The sequence below is a fragment of the Brassica oleracea genome, chromosome C9, assembly GCF_000695525.1.
Source record: "Brassica oleracea var. oleracea cultivar TO1000 chromosome C9, BOL, whole genome shotgun sequence".
Taxonomy (NCBI): Eukaryota; Viridiplantae; Streptophyta; class Magnoliopsida; order Brassicales; family Brassicaceae; genus Brassica; species Brassica oleracea.
In genome coordinates this window covers 52951617-52974519 of record NC_027756.1, presented here as the reverse complement: position 1 = coordinate 52974519, position 22903 = coordinate 52951617, and the positions used below count along the sequence as shown (strand labels likewise).

The following is a 22903-nucleotide window of genomic DNA, read 5'->3' as shown; positions in this document are numbered from 1 at the left end:
ACATCCTATCTTGTGGATTTGATCCCTAAGTACTACGATTCAACCTCTTATTTGAGAGAGTAAAGTCACTCCTTAGGATAATTTGAGTGATATCAATAAGATAAATAAGATGGAATGGTTAATAAATCTTGAGACGATCGAGATTGTATCATATTACAGAGATTAATATGTTCAAAACTTGTGTTATTATCAATATATTACCACAATAAGGTTCCAAATGGGGATGATTGTGAATAAATATTAGTTTTTTGAAAATATGTAACTCTATATTATTACATTAAAGATTGCAAGATTTAATTTTAGTTATATAATTTTTAATGTCAATTAGTATATGTTTGGTATCTTACTTTTGTTTTATACTAAATAATTATCTATTATTTTATTTTGAAAAACTTGGTGTGAACATATTTACATTTCATATGTTATTGTGAAATTTGTCTTGTCTGTGTTTGCTATTATAAGAGAAAACCATAATTTATATTTTTATGAAAGATTGGAATAACCATAAGAATATATTATAATAAATATATTGGACATTATTTTCTTGATATATTACAAAAGTAATAATTAATTAAAAATTAAATTTATAAAATGAAATAAACCTCTGACAAAAAAACTAATAATTAAAGTTCATAACTAGTTGTTATCTAGCCATGAAGGCATTTAATGTAAACACACAAATTTACAAAACAATTAATATAAATAACTGAATAAAGTAAATATATTTAGCTGAATTATATAGACTAAGATTATTCAAAACATTTAGTCCATTATAACAATTTTAGTTTATATCTATTACATTTTAAAAAATCTGTTTCAATATACAAATTATATCTTGACAAGGCAATCTGAAAGAAAATAAAACTTTCACACTAATATTCATATGCTTAGGTAAATGAATCATGCACTTTTATATTATTTTGACTATAATCTCAGAAATCATTGAAAGATTTTTTTTACAAAAATATAACTAATGCAAGTTTATGTTTATATGTAGATTATTATGCTTAGTTAAATGAATCATGCACTTTTATATTATTTTAACTATAATCTCAGAAGATTGATTGAAAGATTTTCTTTACAAAAATATAACTAGTGCAAGTTTATGTTTATATGCTTAGGTAAATGAATCATGCACTTTTATATTGTTTTGACTATAATCTCAGAAAATTAATTAAAAGGTTTTCTTTACAAAAACATAATTAATGCAAGTTTATGTTTATCTGCTTAGGAAAATGAATCATGCACTTTTATATTATTTTGACTATAATCTCAGAAAATTAATTGAAAGATTTTCTTTACAAAAATATAATTAATGCAATTTTATGTTTATACGCTTAGATAAATGAATCATGCACTTTTATATTATTTTGACTAAAATCTCATAAAATTAATTGAAAGATTTCCGTACGAAAATATAATTAATTCAAGCTTATGTTTATATACTTAGGTAAATGAATCATGCATTTTTATATTATTTTGACTATAATCTCAGAAAAAATTAATTGAAAGATTTTCTTTAGAAGTTTATGCTTATATGTATATATATATCAATCTAAAATATAATAGAACTCTCAAACAATTTATAAAACATCCTACAAAATGAGTCTCTCCAAAAAATGTATATCAATCGCATTTGTTTTCACTCTTTTCTTCGCAATGTCAATTGTTCGCTGCACCGATACTGTTTCAGGTACTACATTAAAATTTAATTTTTAGTTATGCTAAAGTCTTCATTCCCGCATAATTTTAATATTTTATTATTTCTTTCTATTCGAATAGATTTCGGAGTAAAGTATAATGTGTGCTATGGTCCATGTGACGACAAAGGAATGTGTTATCCGTATTGTCATACCAAAAAAGGTCTGATAAGGGGAGACTGTGTGTCTGGCATTTGTTGTTGTGATGAACACTAAATAAAATATTAAATATTATCATTAGATATAATATCTTGTATGAAATGAAATAATATTACCAATAATACATAAAATGCTTTTACAAAAAAAAAAAGTTATCAAATTGAAGTTACTTTGATTAACCTCGAGAAAACATTAGTCAAAGTTGCATGTCTTTTCTAAAAAAACATTAATAAAAGTATAGTAAATATTAACAATGTAAACATCCCACATGACATAGAACTGTAAAATATGGAAGGGAAAACACGTGAAGAACAATTAACGTTACATATATATCTCATGCAAAAATAAATGAAGTGAAAAAAGAAACTAATAAAAAATGTTAAATGTAATTAGGTGAAAAATAAAATATTAATTTAAAAATAAAATATTCATTTTTTCCTTTGTACATATATTCATTTAAAAAAAAGGAAACTAATAAGTGAATGTAAATGTAATTAAGTGAGAAATAAAAATATTCATTTAAAAATAAAATATTCATTTTTTCTTTGTGCATATATATTCCTTTTTTTCTTTTACCAAAATAAATATTCATTTTTTCTCAATATATAAATAAATCCTATGAACGGAGACGTCTCATAAACCCTATATAGTAGCATCAGCTCTCGCATGTTTATTCAGTCCATGTTGTCATGCAGTTTCTATTGGACCGAATTTCTGTCTATATTCTGATATACCCTATTCTTTACTTTGATAATTTTTTTTGTTTGAAACTATTCATTTTGATATCTTTTGAGTCGACATAATGAATCACGAGAATAAATTTCTCTAACACGAGATTTCACTTCGACAATACATATCTCCACAACCTTAAGCAGAAGAACAACATAGTACATATGTTAAATTCACATTTGGGTAAAAAATTGATAGGTTTCGCCGATGGATCATGTCTTCATCGTCAATCTAGCTGTTGCGACTAGGCATTTACTTGGATGAATCTATGTGATAAATCATGCTCCAGGTAGTTAAAAACTTTGTATTCTTAGTTCAGGTATTAAAATTCAAATTTGTTATAACTTCAGGTATCGGATTGCATCATTTGTTTCGTTTAAACTAAAATGATTCAGTTACGAACTGTTTAATGTCACCATTATACGGACATGATGACGGTTGTATGTATTTAAATGTCTTTTATTCTAAGTTGATGTATTAAATTTAAATTCGTTATTAGTCCAAATATCAGATCACACAATCAAATAGTTTATATATTGATTAGGCGATATGGCCTAGTTCGTGCACTAATTCACCATTTTGCCTAGTTTCATCTCTTGATTGAATTATTACAACTATTCTTATGGATATGAGTGAGTAGGTCGAGAGAAACAATGATGTAAATAAATTTTATTAAAGTTTAATGATATTATAGGTGTTGATAATCAATGGACATATATACGTGAGAGAGATTTCATGATGTCGAAAGAAAATAAAAAAATTGTAAGATGCCAAGAATGATATATATAAGTTTACAAAAAAAAAAGTATAATATACATTGATACAAATGTATAAAGTGTTTAGAAATTTTAAATCAACACTAAAGATCATAGGCTTCAGTATATAGAGCATTTACCGAAAAACTCAATATTTTTGTAAGGGTAAACAAATAGATTTTGAAAAAAAATTGACAATGATATTTTAACGCATAGTAGCATCATGCACTAACATATGATGAAGTTTAAAGAGGTTTGAAACTTTTTTTTCTCCGTTTATCTAGAGAATAACGATTTTATAGTAATTAGTCCACCAATTTAGGGTGTATTGTGAGTTTTACTAAATTAATTGATAAAAAAATAAAACGATGCATATGTACCATGAAATAGAGTTTAATATACATTAATACGTATATAGAATATGAGTAGAAATTTTAAAGCAACAGAAAAGATCAAAGGCTTTAGTGTATAGAGCATTTACCGAAAAACTCAATATTTTTCGTATGGGTAAACACATAGATTTTGAGAAAAATTCAAAATCATGACAATACTGTTTTAATGCATAATTTCATCATGCACTAACATATGATGAATGTCAAAGAAGTTTGAAACCTTGGTTATCTCCGTTTCTCTAGAGAATAGCGATTTTATAGTGGTTAGTCCACCAATTTAGGGAGTATTATGAAGTTTTACTAAATTAATTTATACAAATTAAAAAGATGCTCAAATACCATGAAATAGAGGTTAATATACATTAATATAAATGTAGAATGTGTTTAGAAATTTTAAAACAACACTAAAGATCATAGGGTTCTATATATAGAGCATTTACCAAAAACACAATACTTTCATAGGGGTTAACACATAGATTTTGAGAAAAATTCAAAAATATGACAATACTATTTTAATACATTTTGGCATTATGCACTAACATACGATGAAGGTCAAAGAGGTTTAGAACCTTAGTATTCTTTGTTTCTCTAGAGAATAGCGATTTTATAGTGGTTGGTCCACCAATTTAGGGAGTATTATGAAGTTTTACTAAATTAATTGATTAAAAAATAAAAATGATGCCCATGTACCATGAAGAGAGTTTAATATACATTAATACAAATGCAGAATGTATTAATAAATTTTAAAACAACACTAAGATCATAAACTTCAGTATATAGAGCATTTACCGAAAAAACTCAATATTTTCGTAGGGGTACACATAGATTTTGAGAAAAAAAATCAAAAATATGACAATACTATTTTAATGCATAGTTACATCATGCACTAGCATATGATGAATGTCAAAGAGTTTTGGAACCTTTGTTGTCTCCGTTTCTCTAGAGAATAGCGATTTTATAGTGGTTACTCCACTAATTTTGGGTGTATTGTGAAAAATAAGGTTTGCATCATGCGAAAATAAGGTTTGGAAACTTTGTTTAGAAATTTTAAAACAACACTAAAGATCATAGGCTTCAGTATATAAAGCATTTACCGAAAAACTCAATATTTTCGTAGGAGTTAACACATAGATTTTGAGAAAAAATCAAAAATATGACAATACTGTTTTAATGCATGTTTGCATCCTGCAATAACATATGATGAAATTCAAAGAGGTTTGAAACCTTTGTTATCTCTGTTTTTTAGATAATAGCGATTTTATAGCGGTTAGTCCACTAATTTAAGGAGTATTGTGAAGTTTTACTAAATTAATTGATAAAAAATAAAAATGATGTCCATGTACCATGAAATAGAGTTTAATAGACATTAATACAAATGTAGAATGTGTTTAGAAATTTTAAAACAACACTAAAGATTATAGGCTTCGGTGTATAGAGCATTTACCGAAAAACTCAATATTTTCGTAGGTGTTACAAAAAAAAAAGAGGGAGAGACCAAACAAAACTGCAGATGATTGATTTGCAATGGATTTTGATTATTGAGGGAAGAACAAGAAGTAAGAAAGATCAAAATAGACAGAAAAAAAAAACTCAAAAACCATATTTCATCTCTTTTATTTGGTTAATGCCAAATAAAACAAACTCATAATTTATGAAAGCTAAGTTAAAATATTAGAATCTTGGAGAAACTTATTTTTTTTTCTTGGAGATAGGCTTCATGTGTGGGTTTTTGAGACAATGCAGAGGGAGAGAATGAGCAAGAAGAGGAGTAGTCAGGTTCATTGTATTTCCTCTCATGATCATATTCTCATGATGGCTTCAACTTCAAAACACACTAGATTTTGACCCACGCTTCGAAAGCGCGGTTATTTTGGATGATACACAAATTTTGATATGAAATAGTATTTAGTGATGTTGTACATTATTATGTTAGAAAGTCGTATTATATCGAAGAGAATTTTTAAAATTTGTATAATTTATGAATTAGTTTACAGGTTCGATTTTTTTGTATGGATCCAGGAAAAAGTACCTATTGCATAGTTTTTGGACCCGCAAGTTTTTATAAAGTCCATGTCCTATTCTCGACCAATCGAGTATCCAAAATAGTTTTTATTTATTAGGTATATTTTAATATTTTGAATATATTTTTGAAATTACGGATAATTTTTAGTTTTCAAGTTTAGATTTTTGTAATAGTTTTGGGTTTAGGTAAAATTTAATTTAAAAAAAATATCGCATTATGATAAAAATTAACATATTTTTTTTTGGTTTTCGGATCAGATTTTGAGGTAAAATTTTAGGTTTTTTTTATTCACCCTCTTTGTTTGTTTCCTCTCTTTTAAGTTTTTCAATAGTCTTGTTTTTTTCTTTTTTTTTGGCAAGAAGTTCCAGGTTGAAACCCATAGTCTTTTTTTAAGTTGATATCTTTATATCCATATCTGCAGGTGTTTATAAGAGAGGCTTACTGAAGAATGTTAAAGAAGTGTTATTTGCCAAGATCCCGCTTTCTCAACTAGATCTCAGAGCAATGGTACCCGAAGAAGATGATGGATCTGAGTATGAGTCAGAGTACAGCTCTTTGGAGAAGCTTTCTTTCCTCACACGTAACATAGGTGGTATTGACACCAGCAATGAATACGAGACAGCTAAAGATGGTGCTTCTTCTGAGCTTGATCCAACGTTCTACTCATCTCAACTAGACTTGCCTAAGTAACGGCAGTGAAATGACCCTCTTAATGTTGTATCATATTTGTCTATATCGTTAGGCATGAAATAGCAAGAATACAAAGAATTAGTTAGGTATGATGTATACAAGAATCAATATTGTAGATTAGAACACCTGAATGTCCTATTGTCTTAGAGACAAAGTAAATTTGTACAAATGTGGCCTTTGAAGTTTTATACCATTTTTAGTTATATATCATTTGATAAACAAAAGACAAAACATAGATGTAATATACAACTAATTGTTATATTATATTTCTTGTTCGAATTATTGAGTATTGTTTTATGATGTAGTCCTAAGCTGTCAAAGGATTACAAGCACCTAAGATCCAAGTGATGATTGATCCAACAAGAGGGGTGGTTCTTCTAATCGATCTAATCGACTATAAAATCGGGTGGATGGGAGTGATGATGATGATCTCGGACAGAACAAGGTGTTGACTGATTCCACAATCAACCACGAAGAACAGCCTGATTCCACAAGCAGTCTCAATCGCCAATCACGAAGACAAGTGAATCCACACAAGGCTTGATGATCAAGATAACAAGGTTTGATGATCAAGATAACTCAAAGACACAAAGACTTTGGAGAAAAGAAACTAAGAAGTTTATTATTTCTTGGGTAAAAGATTTTTGCCTTCCATTGAGGGACCTAATGAGCTTTATATAATGCTCATTACAAAGACTTAGAAAGCTAAACAAAAATGGAAACATAATGAAAATATCAAAAACTTGCCGTTAGGCTTAAATGAGAGAATCTCAGCCAAAATGGGAAATGTGTTGAACTGCTTGTATCTGGACAACTTTGGGAAGATCCTAAGAGCCTTGGGGAGCATCTAGTTGATGAAACAAATCGCCAAATCACAGCCAATAGGGGAGAAAACTAGCCGTTGGGGTTTAAAGCAATTCGGCTCCAAAAATGGCAAGTGGAGATGTTGAAGAATCTGGCTGATCCAGTGAGGTTTAGTGCATGGTATCAACACTCCAATTGGTCTTACATGTAATGAATGATCTCCTGGTTTCCAAACGTGAGTTTGAGTTGCACACTCCTTAAGCAAAGAATTACTTTCCTTAAATAGAACCAGTTCGGATGCAGTGTAGATAGTCTAACTTGTAAATGGCATATCTCCTAAACCATTACTCCTTTTGGTATAAAACCAATTCGCCGTGTGCTCCTGTTGAGTGTAGAATCCTGGAAAACCGGTTTCATTGATAAATTCCTCCTGGTTTGTAAGATATAGCGTTTTGATTGCACATATGTCCTGGTTGGCTTCTTTAGCTTTCCTCAGCTTCATGTTCTTCACTGATTTACTCCTGGTTCCTTTCTCCTTTTCTGATGATGACTTGAGGTCCTCATCAATTTAATATACAATTAGTTGAGTAAGTTTGATGGCCACACAGGTTATGATGTTTGATGAAAGAGGAGATTAGAGTTCTATGTGCTAATATATGGTATTGTTTTCTATTTTCAGATGTAATGTACAATTAATTGTTATATTACTTGTTGGAAATATTGTGTATTGATTTGATATAAAATTAGTTGAGTAAATTTGAAGGTCACACAGCTTATTATATGATGTTTGATGAAAGAGTAGATTAGAAGTGGAGAAGGTCACACAGCTTATTATATGATGTTTGATGAAAGAGGAGACTAGAACTGGCTGCATATAATATAAGGATTTGTTTTATATTTTTAGAAATTTCTAATAGTCACTCCAACTTTGATAGGAAAAGAGTTGAGCAAAAAGGGGGCAGAGTCATGATGACATGACAGAAGAATCCAAACATTATGAGATGGAGATAAGATAAATGACACTAATTGAGAAGTATCATCATAGTCTCTTCAAGCTCTTCTTTCTGGCATCTACCTTCTTCTTGTCTGCCTGAACCTTGGCCAAACCGGCTTCTCTTTTCTGTGTCGTAGTGGCCACACTTGCAGATCCTGCTGCTGCTGCTACAGGCACGTTAGCAATTTGTTCAGTCGCTGTTATTACTCTATTGATGTCTGCCACTGAAGAGGGTATTGCACCAGGCGTCTCGTTGTTGGGCTGGCCAACATTTAGAGCCGTTGTTGACTCTGAGATAGCTCCTGTTTTGAACTTAGGTTTTGGTTTAGCATGGATACCCGTGTAAAGCCTGCACACAAGTCCAGAAGATTTCGACTTAAAAACAGAATGCTCCAAAGAGATTTTGACAGAATATGAGACTCAAAGTAGATGGACTCACCGAGCATGCCTAGCGTACTCTTCATAGTTCTCAAGTAGCATCTTTCCAGCCTGTTCGTTTAATGCAGATTCTGGAAATGGCTCGATTAGTAAGCACCTCACAACCTGTTAACAAGTACAAACACACACACAAAGAAAAGCTCACTCTCTCAAGTATTAAGTAATCTGATCAAAGAAATGAAAACACACAAGGGTGAAGGATCTTACAGAGAGAACATGTCTTAATCCAAGACTAGGGTTCCAATCTTTCTTAAGAGTGTTAACGCAAATCTCTCCGTTAGAAGCAACATTGGGATGGAATATCTTTGTCATAAAGTAGCCTACAATGGCAGACCAAATAAATCAGAATGTGGTCCCTCAATTTTTATATTAGACGCATACCTTTAGGCGGAGAATGTGGAAAATCATGAGATAATGCCAACTTCATACGGAAAAGTCCATTCTCATAAGGAGTCCCAACTGTGCACAATCAATGTAGAAGAAACATGTTGTTTTTAAAATCATTTCAACACAGTAATCATTAAATAGGGAAATAATAATAATGCACCTGGTCCTTCAATATCAGCACATATTTGAGAGAAGTCCTCGTCGTTGACCACAACCTTGATGCCATCCGGAGGAGATTCGTCAAGACTCTTGAGTTCCTTGGCGAGCTGCTTGATAACATTGGGTGGTAGATTCTCGTTACTTGCCTGAGAGAGAATTAAGAAACACCACCAAATAAGACAAATCAGAACAGGGTAACACTTCAAAGTAAGCACATTGACAGAGAAAGGGAACTACCATGGAGAATAGTAAGTGCAAGCAGACGTTCTTCTCCTCAAACAGGCAGACACTCCACAATGTGATGAGATCAAACTGAGCCAAAACTACAGAAACAAGGGTTAATGCTTAAAGCAAATCGATGAGGAAAAAAAAAAGAAAAGGCTTAAACTTTGAATCTCCAATGTGATGAGACAAAACCACAGACACGGAAACAAGGGTTAATGCTTCATCATTTCATCAACGGATTGGAGTTAAAATTAAGTTATACATTCAGCATTAACGTTTCCTCAAAACATACAATTAGGCAAGTCCATAAGCAAATCGATTAGAAACAAAAAAAGGTTTAAACTTTGAATCTCATAAACAGAACAATTTACAGAGAGTATAGCATAATAAGTGAATCAGATCGAAACGAATCGAAAACACAAGAATAGAGCAATCGATTGAGAAAACCCAAATTGGGATCTAGCGAAATCGAGTCTAGGGAAAAAAAAACTCAATTCGAAGAGATCCGATGGATAGATAGAGAACACATCGCAAAGCAAAGAATCAAAGAAACAGACTCGTGCGAGCAAAACGATGAGTTTTTCATCGGAAATCAAATTTTTACCTAAGCAGAGAGAGTGAGGAAAAGGCGATCGATCCCTTTCTCTCCTACGAGTAAATGAAAGATTCTCAAGTTGAAATCAAGAAGAGAGAGAGAGAGAGAGAGAGAGGTTCAATTATTATTGAGAGTTTTATACAGACAGATGCTGTTTTAGTTAAATGAGAAAGGGAAAAGCACAGTAAGGAGCGTATCAATAAAAAGAGGAAATTCAATTAAAATAAGGGTATTTTGGTAAATCTATAGCCAGCCTGGAATTGACCGTTAGGATGTCTTCTTCTTTTCACCCGCCAACTACTGACTAGCCGTTACTTTGTGTCAGGTGTGTTCTTTCACTCTTTGATTTATTTCTCTCAAGCTTCCAATTTCTGATCTTGCAAAATGATTTATGAAACCATATATCGATGTTAGTATATATAATGAAAACAGACCTTAATAGAGAATTCTGGATTCGGATCTTATTCTTTATCGAAAACCAATAATTTTTTTATTAATCACTAATTTATCGGATTAGGATTTTCAAACTTTTATTATCTGGTAGGCAAACTTTGGGTTGCAGATTCGATGGCACCACACTACAGTTCATCTTTTGGCCATGAAGATAAGGTCCTATCTTACGATCCATTTGAATACTTAGATTGAGAATTCATCCGTGAACTGCACCACTTTATGGAAATTAGTATGAGCTTCATTATAAGCTTGGGAGACCGCAAGATTAAAAAAAAAAAACTATCCTCGGTAAAAAGAGTTTGTGTGGAATGTAAGAGAGAGAGAGAGAAAATCATTCAAATAGAACCAAGTAAAAAGGAGAAAAAATTAACAATATGTCATATGTGTGTGCCTAAGTTAAGGGCATATTATCTAAAAAAATTGTATGGTTCATGATTGTTGAGATTCGTTCGAGTGGAGACAATATATAGTGCGTTGGAGTTGTCGGGAAAGTAGACCTGCACGTGATTTTAAGTCTGAAGATGTGTGGATTTTATATTACTTTAACTCTAACGAATTCATGTACAATATAAACCTCTATAGTTTGACAGTCGGTAAGTTAATTTGATACACTGTTACTCTGATAAGATAAGTAAACATATACACTGATGTAAATGTAGGGTTAATTATTGTAATATCATACATAAACATTGACGTAAGAAATCTTCATATGACTATCATCAGGGTTTGAAGGTTATATATTGGGATTGTGTTTTTTTTTTGGTGTGAGGAACTGAACACGCAAAAACACTGCCACCTAAAAGAATTATAGGAAATCAAGATTTGTTAGTTGAAGTAATGAATTCATTCTCACCGGGCACCTTTTGTTTTCGTATTTTGAAGATTGCAAATTTAATATGGTAGTTACGAACCTTATATTATATATGGCCTACCTTCAAGCAAATCTTCGAGAGTTTTGGTCAATTCAAAAGAAAGAGGCAAGGATTTTCACTTCAAAGTTAGTACACAAAGGAATATGTCAGATTGCCAAGCAAAAGACCTGACATCAGGAATGAAAAATAAGCCCAAACACAATGGCCCAACTACAATTACAGTGATCATCTTTCAGTCTGGACTTGTTTGTTCTCTTTAGATACTCAGGTTACTTGCTATTTTTAGCAAGTAGCTTTGGACTTTTGGTTGATCAAAATTTCTCTCCATGTGGTTTTTTTTTCTTGGTCACATATTTACACATTGTGTTTTCTTTAATTGAACGGAACATCAAGGAATTGGTTCGTGATTCCAGATCATGAAAAAACCTCACAAAGTTCATTTCACAGTCATATTCCTAACTGTGAGAGAAACTACTCTACTCATGATTTTCTTTTTAAATATAAAGTTGTATGATTGGGTAGAGTAGTTTTCAATTTTTCATACAATCTTAGTATACATAAATAATATAAAATGGTTCCATTTCATGGACCCGGATATAAAAGGTTAGTCTCTATATATCATCATCATACACATGTTTTTGATGTGGATGTGTACGTTGCAGCACTTGTTCGACAAAGGAGATTGGAAGGTGTTGTGTTTATCTTTTGGAGTCTTTCTACGATGAGAGTTATCTTATAGATTTCAATAAAAATAAAGACAAAACAATCTGAACCCCATGGACCCAAGATCAATTCCTATTTCATCATTTATCATTTATAACATGAAAAGACAACCTAATTTGTATAATGTGGACCAACTTTCTTTAACTCTTCAGCTACTCATTTATTGTCTTAGAACTGGAATATTATGAATCCATGGACGTTCTTATTTATCTTTGAAAATATCTTATGTGAAAATTTGTTCGACTAGGTTAGAATTAGATATAAAAGGCGAACAAAGTGGGTTTAGCAAGTCAAAAAGCTTGCAATAACTTTTGTTATACATCTTTCACGTGAAGCTTTTGAATTTTGCATAGAATATCTTGAACGAATCTATTAAAGACTTGAAAGGCAATAGGTTCCATTGCCCCAATTGGGGTAAATCAGGTCAAGTCAAACTCGTGTTTGGATGGAGCTATATAGTAATATGCTGCACAAACAGCAGTAGCTTTTTTTTCTTTAGTTATAGAATTATATGAACAGTTTCTTTTAAAAATTGTTTGAAATTATACGATTACACTGATAAAATCGATATATTAACCGTGTTCTTTTGGTTGATAAATTTTGGAAATCCAGAACTTTTTGCTCATAATTTTTATCAATGTAATCGTATAATTCCGAAACTTTTGTTTTATTTCTCTCCGGTGTTCTTGTTCATCAACCATTGATAATCGTATCGTTGTTTTGTTATAACATTTTTCAAGTTTTGATAATATTATCATTAGTACAATCATTACCGCTTGATATGAATTATAGTTTATGCTATCATGTTACGTAACTAACTAATATTGTTTTATAATCATTGTCATTTATTTGCATCATATATAGCTAAATAGCCAATTACACACGTTTTACGTGCAAAATGATATGTTACTGTATGTTTATTAAACTGACGTAGGGTCTTATCTAGTTTGTCCTAACTTTCAAAACTAGTTTAGTTTTTTTGAACTTTCAAAACTAGTTTAGTTATAGTTAAATAAGTATGTTGACATACCTAAACACAAGCTTCCACTAGTTTAAGTGGCATGTAGATCCAAATTAAAGTTAGGTGTGAAAATCTTAAATTAATTTATATTTGTCCAAACTCCGATGAACTCAATGGCATATACCATAAATATACAAACAAACTCTTAATTAATACTTACTGGTTTCATGTTGAAGCTCACTTCATTGGATGATAATAGAGATTACTGGAAAAAAACACATAAATTAAACAAAAACAATTAGGGGTACTAATCATCTTTCTTTCTGAAAAACTAATCTAGCAACTCTACTCATCTATTCGAATCTAAAATTAGGTTTCCCTAATTTCAAAATGTCATTTGTTCTTTAGAATCAAAAGTTAATAGAAAAAGAGACTAAAAATGGCCAATAAGTGGTTGCCACGCGCCAAAGTAGGCGTCGGTCGAATCTAATGATGATAACTCTAACTCAACGTTCAGACAAACAGATGACCAAATAAAAATATAAAAGAATCTTCTGATGTCTCTTCAAGTCTTTGCCTCAAAATCAATAGTCTTCTCTCTCTCTCTCTCCATCTTCATTTCTAAGATTGCGTTTCCTCTTGATGCTTTCTCTCTTTAGCTTTGACTTTGTAAGATGAGAGAGGAAGACTACAACTGGTTTGCCAAATGGGAAGAAGAGCTCCCGTCGCCGGAGGAGCTCATACCGTTATCTCAGTCCCTCATCACTCCCGATCTCGCCATCGCCTTCGATCTCCGAAGTCCTAACCAACCTCAGCCTCAAACCACGCCGCCGCCGCAGCAAACCAACTCCTCAGCCGAGTTCGCCGTGGACTCCTCCGGAGACGAGCCGGCAAGGACGCTAAAACGGCCGCGTCTGGTGTGGACGCCGCAGCTTCACAAGCGCTTCGTGGACGCGGTGGCGCATCTTGGGATCAAAAACGCGGTTCCCAAAACCATCATGCAGCTCATGAGCGTCGACGGGCTGACCAGAGAGAACGTCGCCAGCCATCTTCAGAAGTACCGGCTTTACCTCAAGAGGATGCAGTCCGGCGGAGGCGGCGGGGGAAACGACGTCGGCGAGTCGGATCATCTCTTCGCTAGCTCGCCTGTTCCTACGCATTTCCTTCATCCGACTGCTAGACAAAGCTCCGACCATTTCGTTCCTTCTTTCGTCCCTATCGCGTCTCTTCAGCATCATCAGCCTCAGTTCCTCCACCGGCAAATCTCCGCCGTGAATTTCACCTCTCATGCAAATAACAGCAACGGGAAAGCGATGGACCAGTCATTGTTCTTGGCTAGGCAGAGTCATCATCAGCAGCAGCAACAAGTTCTCACTAGGAGCCAAGTGGCTAACTATGCAGATGATCTGGAACAAGGAGCCAACACGGTCTTGACTCTATTTCCAACTCGAGAAAATTGAATTAAAAAAAAAAAACTATTTATATATTTGGAACATCCACAAAATTTGAGTTGTATGGTGTCTTTGTTTTGTACAATGTGGATCCGGTCATTACAAGGTCTCTGTGACCGGATCTTGTAGTATATTAAGACATGAGTTTTCTCTGTATAATTGGATGAAACAAAGTGATCTTTTTCACTTGTTTAGATTTGATTTTCCAAGTACTTTAATGTGTGCTATTTTGCTTTTTTGAGTTTAGATTTGTTTCTTAAAAGTTGCTTTGTAGCTTTGCACCGAATATATCATTAAAGCATTTGCAACTGCTTCCTCTTGTGAAATTCAAGAACCTGGTAATAGCCAAATCCATGTTGCATATACGTATAGCAACAAAAAAAAGTGTATCTATGTATAAAATATCTTATACTCCATCTGTTCCTGAAAGTAAGATTTTCTAGAGTATGCACGCTTATTAAGAATTTAATAAATATTTATAATTTAATTTATTTTTTACTTTATTATACATTTTCCAATAACTTTCCACCAATGAAATTTAATCAATTCAAATATTCTCAATTAATGTTCCTCAAAAGTATAAAAAAGTACCTTAACAATATAGAAAATCTATGTTTGTAGAACAAGAAAAAAATCTAAAACATCTTATTTTTGGGAACGGAGGTAGTATTTATTGACCAAACCATTCATTCAATAATAGTACAGTGTACAGAGAACATGAAGCAGCCAAAAAGCAAAGACTAGACAGTGCCAGGCAGAATCTGAATCACAGGATCTGATGCTCTTCTATCCTTAATCATACCCTATTTTATTTTAGTTTTTTTTTTTTCATTTATGTACACAGAATCGGTTATGGGACCAAACCCAATCACGATTTTTTATTATTATTTAATTATTAATAATCTTGGTAATGGAAAACTATAGGTTATCTATTGGGTAGGAGGGGATCAATTAAAAGCAATGATGGTGGGTTCATTAGCTGGCATGTTCTGATCTGCTTCTATAAAAGTCATCCCCCCTATAAAAGTCCTCCTAATTATTACTTTATTTTTGGTACGAAATTTATGAATGCCATAATAACAAAACACACTTCAATATAATTAAATTTATTGCGATGTGTACCAAAAAAAATTGAATAAAGTTTAAAACAAAACATACTATCATTAACGGTAACTACGACTGTAACTGTCGCGTCGTCACCACAGCTCTCAGATTTTAACAAATACAGTACTATGAGAATTGTGTTAAAAAAAATTAAAAAAACAGTACTATGAGAACTCAGAGATAATTGACTTTTTTGTTCACATTCGGGTATAAATGGGCCGGTCCACTTAGAGCAACATCTGTCCTAGTCAGGGTGTGGTTAAAACTTAAAAGAACTCATTTCGTTTGTTTAAAAAAAAAAGAACTCATTTCGTTTATGAGAAAGAAAAAGAAAGTTTCATGGGCCGCAAAATAGGCTCGGCTAAAAATCCATTTTAATTGGATTCTGAAAAGATAATAGTGTAATTTTCTTACCTCCAAAGTAATGTACTCAATTGTCCAAACATTGAAACATACTTTAAAAAAATAAGGTGATTTTTAAAAGAGTTGAGATAGTGTAGCTTAAACTTAACTACATAATGACATTATTTGAATTATATGAACTCTTGCTATATTTTCAACTATAATTCTTTATTTAATATGGCAAAATCAGTTATCCAGATTGGTCTATTCGGATGAAATGAAAAAAACACCAAAAATCTAAAAAAAACAGTTTTTATTTAAGAATTATAGATATTATTTTTAAGGTGATTACAAGAGCAAATTACTATCTATTTATAGTCTAACTCTTTTAGTAAATGTGTGTGTTTTCAACCATATCTCATATTTATTAACAAGTCAAAAGCTATTAACCGAATTTTCACAAGTCCTGATTTACTTTGGAAATAAAAAAAAATCTGGAACTAATTTTGACTAATATCATTGCAATAAATAACTAAGAAATAAATTAATCATATAAAGTCAAATCAAAACTTGTTTCATGTATATCTAGCAATTAAAAAAAATTACCTTATGTCCACAGCTTGATCAATAATTGATCCCACTAATCACCTGAAGAAAATAAGCAAGGAAGCAGAAGTTACAAGTTACCATAATTTTATATATGATGAGATGATTACAAAATGCTAACCAGTATCGTCTTTGACCAAGCGAAAACCATTCCAGATAATCCTAAAGAGATGCATTCAGTATACATTCAATATCTCCATCTCTTATTCACAGTTCACAAAGTTTAGCTGAAACAAAAACTTCGACAAGAGTGACAAGAACATAAAGCGAAAGTTGATTCTTCAAGCCGCAACAAGGTGAAGAATACATTCAACTTATTCCCAATGTGGCGTTTACAAAAGCCAAGATATATAATATATACTTTGTTTTTCAATGATAAAAGCTGTTACAAGATAGGAGTATCTCTCCTTACCATACAACTCTGATCAAAATGATTTATAACTACTCTCGAGAGATATATAGTTAAATACTACTAGTCATCCTAAATCACACTCACCCTGTGATGGTTATAAGCCATAAGAAAATATAAAAATTTACTAGCTAGAAGAGTCTTGATGGTGTGAGCTCAATGAAGATATCATTTAAAGGTGCAGACGGCCGCTTCTGCACCATTGCTTATTGTTTTGAATACTTCAGTGTATTCAATGTCTCTGCAGCATCTGTGACCGTTGGACTTACACAAGTTGCATCATAAATTACATAATTAGAATAAATGGCCGATTAAGAAAATGACCTTTCAAAAAAAAACTAATAGATATGAAGGCCATACCAGTCATGAAGGTTTTGCTATTGCCTCCAATGTCATCTTAAGTTGGAAACATTAGTTGGAATAAAACATATGTAAATGCCATACCAAACATACCTAATAGTTCATGTCTATAAATGTGAACTCTTTTCTTTCTCTTTTTCTCATCTCCTAGTAAACTGATCACATTCCCCAGCGGTAGGAGACCTATGTTGATGTGTTCTTTATTTGGCATTATTTTCAAAAAGTTCGTCAAATATAAAGTAATTGGTTTCTATCAAATTTATTTGTATTCCTTTAAAATCTAAAATGAACGAAGTAGACAAATGCATTCAAATCCTCATTAAATCATTTAAAATACTTCAAAATCTATTATTCATGTCTTCAGTTGAACTCTTTCAAAATCAATTAAATTCTTGAATCCAATACCAACTCCTAAAAGAACTCATTCTGTTTATGAAAAGAAAGGAAAAGTTTCATGGGCTACAAAATAAGCTCGGCTTCAAGTCCAATTTAAAAGAATTGAAATATTGTAGCTTAAATTGAACTACATAATGGCATTGTTTGAATTATATGGACGCTTGCCTATATTTTCAACTATATTTTTTAAAATTCTATATGGGAAAACCAATTACCCAATTTGGTCTATCAGATGAAATAAAGAAAAACACCAAAATTCTAAAAAGAACAGTTTCTTATAAAAGAATTATAGATTATCTTTTCTAAAGGTGATTACAAGAGAGAATTACTATATATTTATAGTCTAACTTTTTTTAGTAAATGTGTGTGTTTCAACCATATCTCATATCTATTAATAAGTTAAAAACTATTAACCAAATTTTCACTTACTTTGGAAATAAAAAATATTTGGAACTAATTTTAACTAATATCATTGCAATAAGTAATTAAGAAAAAACTTACCATATAAAGCCATATCGGAAATTGCTTCATGTATATCTAGCAATTAAAAAAGTTACCTTATGTGTTATACTTGTAATGAAAGATTTAATAGATAAGTACTGGAGTTAGTCTTTGTTTATTATCTTCAATAAGTATCTTGCCATTTCCGTCAATATGCATTTAAATATATCCTATTCAACATCAGAAAACTAAATATATAACTTTCCATAATCTTAAAATTACACTTTAAGTCTCAATCTTTAAATACCCATTCGGGTGCAATCCCATTAGCCTAACCATTGAAGTTGAACCTTGAAAAATCTAATGGATCTGAATCATCTGATAGATGTCGATATGTTGTCCTCAGAATCAAGTTACGCTAGTGATGTTAGCGAGAATGACTCTGAGTTGATAGAGAAACTGAAGTACAAATGCAAGTATTGTCACAAGAGGTTCTCTAAAAGACAAGCATTGGGTGGTCACCAAAATGCTCACAAGATGGAGAGAACGATCACGGAAAGACAAAACCATGCCATGTTGACGAGTATGAACCAGCCGTATCCAAATATGTACCCTTACACCATTGATGGACTGACCAACTTAACCATGGTCAACAATCAAAGTCAAGGAACAGACCAAAGTTTGCCCATTAGAGGAAATCCATACCAATCCGTCATGGCTCCACCTCAACTATATTTGTCCCCAACGTCGCCACCACCACCACCTTGGTGTTTAAACCTTTGTCTTGCTGTTGGAAATAGCTTACAAGCTCAAGCTCAACCTAAAGAACCTAGCGAAGATGATGACCTTTCACTTTCTCTCTCGCTCAAACTTTGAATTTGTAATGTTGTGCTTTAAATAATTTCTAAAACCTATGGGTTATATATTGCTAATTTGTTTTCAATTCCGTTTTGATTTTATTAAATGACCACCTTTGTTTTCCAGCACCATCCATATATTATATCAAATCCAAAAATGTTGACTTGAAAAAGTATATCCAGGTTGGTCACTGACTGCATTACATGTGTTGTGTATGAATCAAAGTAACTATAAAAAAACTAGGGGTGGGCAAAAAAAACTAAACCGAATCGAGTCAAACTGAACCAACCAAACCGAAACTGAACCAAAGTCTATTATTAAATAGTTCGGTTTAAGATTTTCCCAATTCGAACCAACCGAAACCGATCCGAACCAAACCGAGTTAAACTAAACCTAACCGAGAAACCAATGTTTTTGTTATTATTGAATTAAACATACTAGCAATATACAATATAATAAAATCCTAAGACTAAAGTCACTATTAACTTTATTAATGATGTTATTTTTCAGTTTTCTATTTACTATAGTTAATTTTGGTTTAATTGTGTTCTTATAAAAAAAATTGGTTTTTAAAGGTTTTTATTTCAGTTTTAAATTGGATTTAATTTACATAGTTTATTTTTTTTAGAGGCATTATTAACAAGTTTTTTTTTAATTTTCTATTTACTGTAGTTGACTTCGATTTGATTGTGTTCTTATAAACCCTTTATGTTTTTTAAAGATATTTATTTCAGTTTTATATTTGATTTAGTTTACATACTTTATGATTTCATAGTCACCAACATGATGATTTCATGACAGTGTGTTTATGTTTTAAAACATGATTTTTCTTAAAAGAACCAAACTAAAAGAACCCGATTAAACCGAACCAAAATACAAACCACACCGAATACAAACCAAAATCAATCCAAACCAAACTACTTATAGTGTACTTCAGTTGGAAAAAAATTAGAACCGAAATAACCAAACCGAACCGATAAAATATCCAAAGTGCCCACCCCTGAAAAAACAACAACTCACACTTGCTTTATCCTATCATCGTTTGCCCTTAAACGCTGGGTTGGGGTATACAAATGAATTTCTAAGACTTTGAGATACAATCTGAAATTTAAAAAAATTGAATTTATTGACTTGAAAAGTATAATGAAGCTGGATATTGGCTGCATCTGTAATTACTAATTACTACTGTATAAATCAAAGTAAACATACAAAAAGCAACAACTTACACATTTGGTTCAAACGCAGCGGTTGAGGTTGCGGGTGCGGGAGTTTGCGGATGCGGGTGCGGGAGTTTGCGGATGCGGGTGGTTGTGGTTTTAAGCGTTATTAAGCGTTTTGTATGACTGGCACAACGTTTGAAAAATTGTTGCGTTTGCGGGATATTTGCGACTGGTTGATTATAATATATTGCAGCGGTTTAATAATAAATTAACAATATTAACATATTATAACATTATAAAAATCTAAAAACATATAATTATAATAAAAATATAGGTTTTTGCACTAGATAGCAACGATATCTTATACAATAAAGTAGACTTGAGTCCCTCCTCAGAGTGCCACCTCATTTGGAAGGATGGGGCAAAATGTGCCACGTGTACATGCAGCTTGCTCAAACATACGATGTAAGCGTATTGGGCTGCTCAAACATTGGGCTTCATGATTTAAGTTGGTCCAAGTACGGTCTCATATACAGTTTCATCCTATGCGTCGAGACAACGTAGCCGTCTAATCGATCGGACTTCCGCTGCAAAAACGGCTGCATAACCCTTTCGTTCAATTAGCGTAATTAGCGCTTCCATTTACTCCATTAAACCAGAACCTCCACTAACTTGCATTCAGTAACACCCTCGCCCTCCTCAAAGGTTACGGATCTATATAAATAAGAATGTAAGCTTCGGTAAATTTCTCATCTTTTTCCCCATAACCGTGATCAATCTTCATTTTTCAAACAGATTTTAAAGCTCCTTGGCAAAGTAACGTTTCTGAAGTCTCAAGCTTTTCACCACCTCTGTATTTCTCGGCAAAACCGGAACCGTCATCTCTCGCCTCCCGCCGAAAGTTTACGCGGCGCTGCGAAGTGCGTTTAAGAAGGCGAAGATGTCGCTGCATAAGAATACTTCGGCCGTCTCGATCTTGGACATGTGTTTTGATCTCACCGGGTTTAAGACGGTGACGATCCCGACGGTGTCGTTCTACTTCAGTGGTGGCGCCATTCTGGAGCTCTCGATCCCGACGGTGTCGTTCCAAATTATAATCACTTAGGTCTTTATCAAAGTCAAAACTCAAAGCAGATGTACCGTATAATCACTCAGATAACGAAGAGATGATGCATCCTGCATTGGAGTTTTGGTTCTGCTTACTGTTCTATCATCAGGTATATGCGATCTGATTTAATCTCATTGGTCTTCTCTGTTTCCGAAAACCCATACCTTTGCAATCGATATGATCTCCCTTGCTTTATGTCGTTGTTTCTCATCTTCAACTTATCCAAAGAAGTCAGCTGATGTGACAAAGTTGCAGATTGGTATCAAGGTATGCTGAAAAGCTCTTTCACGTGGTTAAGTTTTGGAAAGAATTGGTACTAACTTCCATGGTGAACTTGATCTCTCAATCTGCATGATTGGAAGTGTCATTATTGCAATTGTTCACTTTTACAGTTCAAGCCTCTGAAATGTGATTTTCAGCCTCACAAAGAAGACAAAATCAAGGTCCACTATCAGGTATTGTGCTGGGAATTTTCCTTCTTGTTTTCTTATTATTGGGAGTTAATGTTCATCTAGAAACATCACTTACATGTTCTAAATTTGCCAAGTCGTAGGCCTAAGGCAAAGAGGGGCTTGACGTTAAAAGAAACTCAACAAATGGAGTTCTTCTCTCAGGTAAGAATGTAAGATATTGTTCTCATATGCGTTTATCACAACAGAGTTTGCATTCACAGCATATTTGTACTGATCGAAAGAGTTGTGTTTCTTAAACTATGAGTTGTGTTTCTTTAACTAGGCTGTTGATGAGACACTTCTGTTCATTACATTCTCACTTACAGCTTTAGGAAGCCAAGAATGACGTCGAAATGAATGGTTAATACATAAAAAATACGAAACTATTTCAAGCATAACACCAAACTATTGATTTGTAATTTGTTGAACCAAACTATTCATTTTCTTTCAATCTCTGTCTTTTTCTGAGCTAAAACCTTATTTTTGGCATTTTTCAGATTTATAGGAACATCTGGCTGAAACATGGAAGACATTGACAGTATATCGAGGATGAAAGCTTGCTTCAATTTTTAGAAAGAACGCTGAGGTGGAAACATCTAGCTCCCATTGCACTATCTACACTCAGTGAGAATACACTTTCCCCTGCTAATTTTACCTTTTTTAAACTAAGCCCTCAAGAAAAGGAAAAAGTACACAATGGAATTCATTGATTTGATTCATTTTTGTACAAAATTTCTCCATTTTCTGTGGATCAAAGTTTTTTTTTGTAAAGCCAAGAACCTGATTATAGCTTTGTTTTGGTTCCTTAGCAGTGATTCGACTATTGACGCTTTCAACAGTTTCGTCTGCGAAACTGGAGCCGGAAACCATATTCTTGGAGCCCTATTTGTTGATCTTGAGCCATTGTTATTGATGAATTTTTTATACTTTTGAGAAACATTAATTGAGAATATTTGAATTAATTAAATTTCATTGGTGGAAAGTTATTGGAAAATGTATAATAAAGTTAAAAATAAATTAAATTAGAAACATTTATTAAATTCTTAAAAAGCGTGTATATTTTAGAAAATCTTACTTTCGGGAACAGATGGAGTAGTTTGAAAATTTCAATATAATATTTTATATAAAATAAATACATAAAAATATAATATTGTTAA

The 22903-nt window shown here is 32.4% G+C and overlaps 3 protein-coding genes and 1 long non-coding RNA gene across 9 annotated transcripts; 3 read left to right on the top strand and 1 right to left on the bottom strand.

Moving 5' to 3' along the window:
* Positions 1-8157: 8157 nt before the first annotated feature.
* Positions 8158-10204, bottom strand: LOC106315591 (ubiquitin-conjugating enzyme E2 22-like). 3 transcript variants are annotated; one of them, XM_013753358.1, is made up of 7 exons: positions 10060-10204; positions 9468-9553; positions 9232-9376; positions 9066-9143; positions 8892-9004; positions 8686-8789; positions 8158-8595 (listed from the first exon to the last, which is right to left on the bottom strand). In XM_013753358.1, the coding sequence occupies exons 2-7, from the start codon at positions 9468-9470 to the stop codon at positions 8292-8294; spliced, it is 747 nt and encodes a 248-aa protein (XP_013608812.1). In that variant the 5' UTR covers positions 9471-9553; positions 10060-10204; the 3' UTR covers positions 8158-8291. The 3 variants fall into 3 exon arrangements, with proteins under 3 accessions (XP_013608812.1, XP_013608813.1, XP_013608814.1); XM_013753359.1 differs by having other exon boundaries at positions 9468-9542; XM_013753360.1 differs by having other exon boundaries at positions 9468-9529; positions 10057-10135.
* A 3387-nt stretch (positions 10205-13591) lies between these two features.
* On the top strand, positions 13592-14756 carry LOC106313629 (transcription factor PCL1-like). The gene has a single exon (XM_013751498.1). The coding sequence runs from the start codon at positions 13734-13736 to the stop codon at positions 14517-14519; it is 786 nt and encodes a 261-aa protein (XP_013606952.1). The 5' UTR covers positions 13592-13733; the 3' UTR covers positions 14520-14756.
* Positions 14757-18531: 3775 nt separating this feature from the next.
* Positions 18532-19044, top strand: LOC106315338 (zinc finger protein 6-like). The gene has a single exon (XM_013753070.1). It carries the CDS (start codon positions 18532-18534, stop codon positions 19042-19044), a length of 513 nt encoding a protein of 170 aa, XP_013608524.1.
* Positions 19045-21714: 2670 nt separating this feature from the next.
* On the top strand, positions 21715-22657 carry LOC106317107. Of its 4 annotated transcripts, none has more exons than XR_001265059.1 (5): positions 21715-21749; positions 21848-21908; positions 22030-22106; positions 22244-22332; positions 22559-22657. It is a non-coding gene; the product is annotated as an uncharacterized LOC106317107 (long non-coding RNA). The 4 variants fall into 4 exon arrangements; XR_001265060.1 differs by having other exon boundaries at positions 21848-21916; XR_001265058.1 differs by having other exon boundaries at positions 21731-21749; positions 21842-21908.
* Positions 22658-22903: the final 246 nt, after the last annotated feature.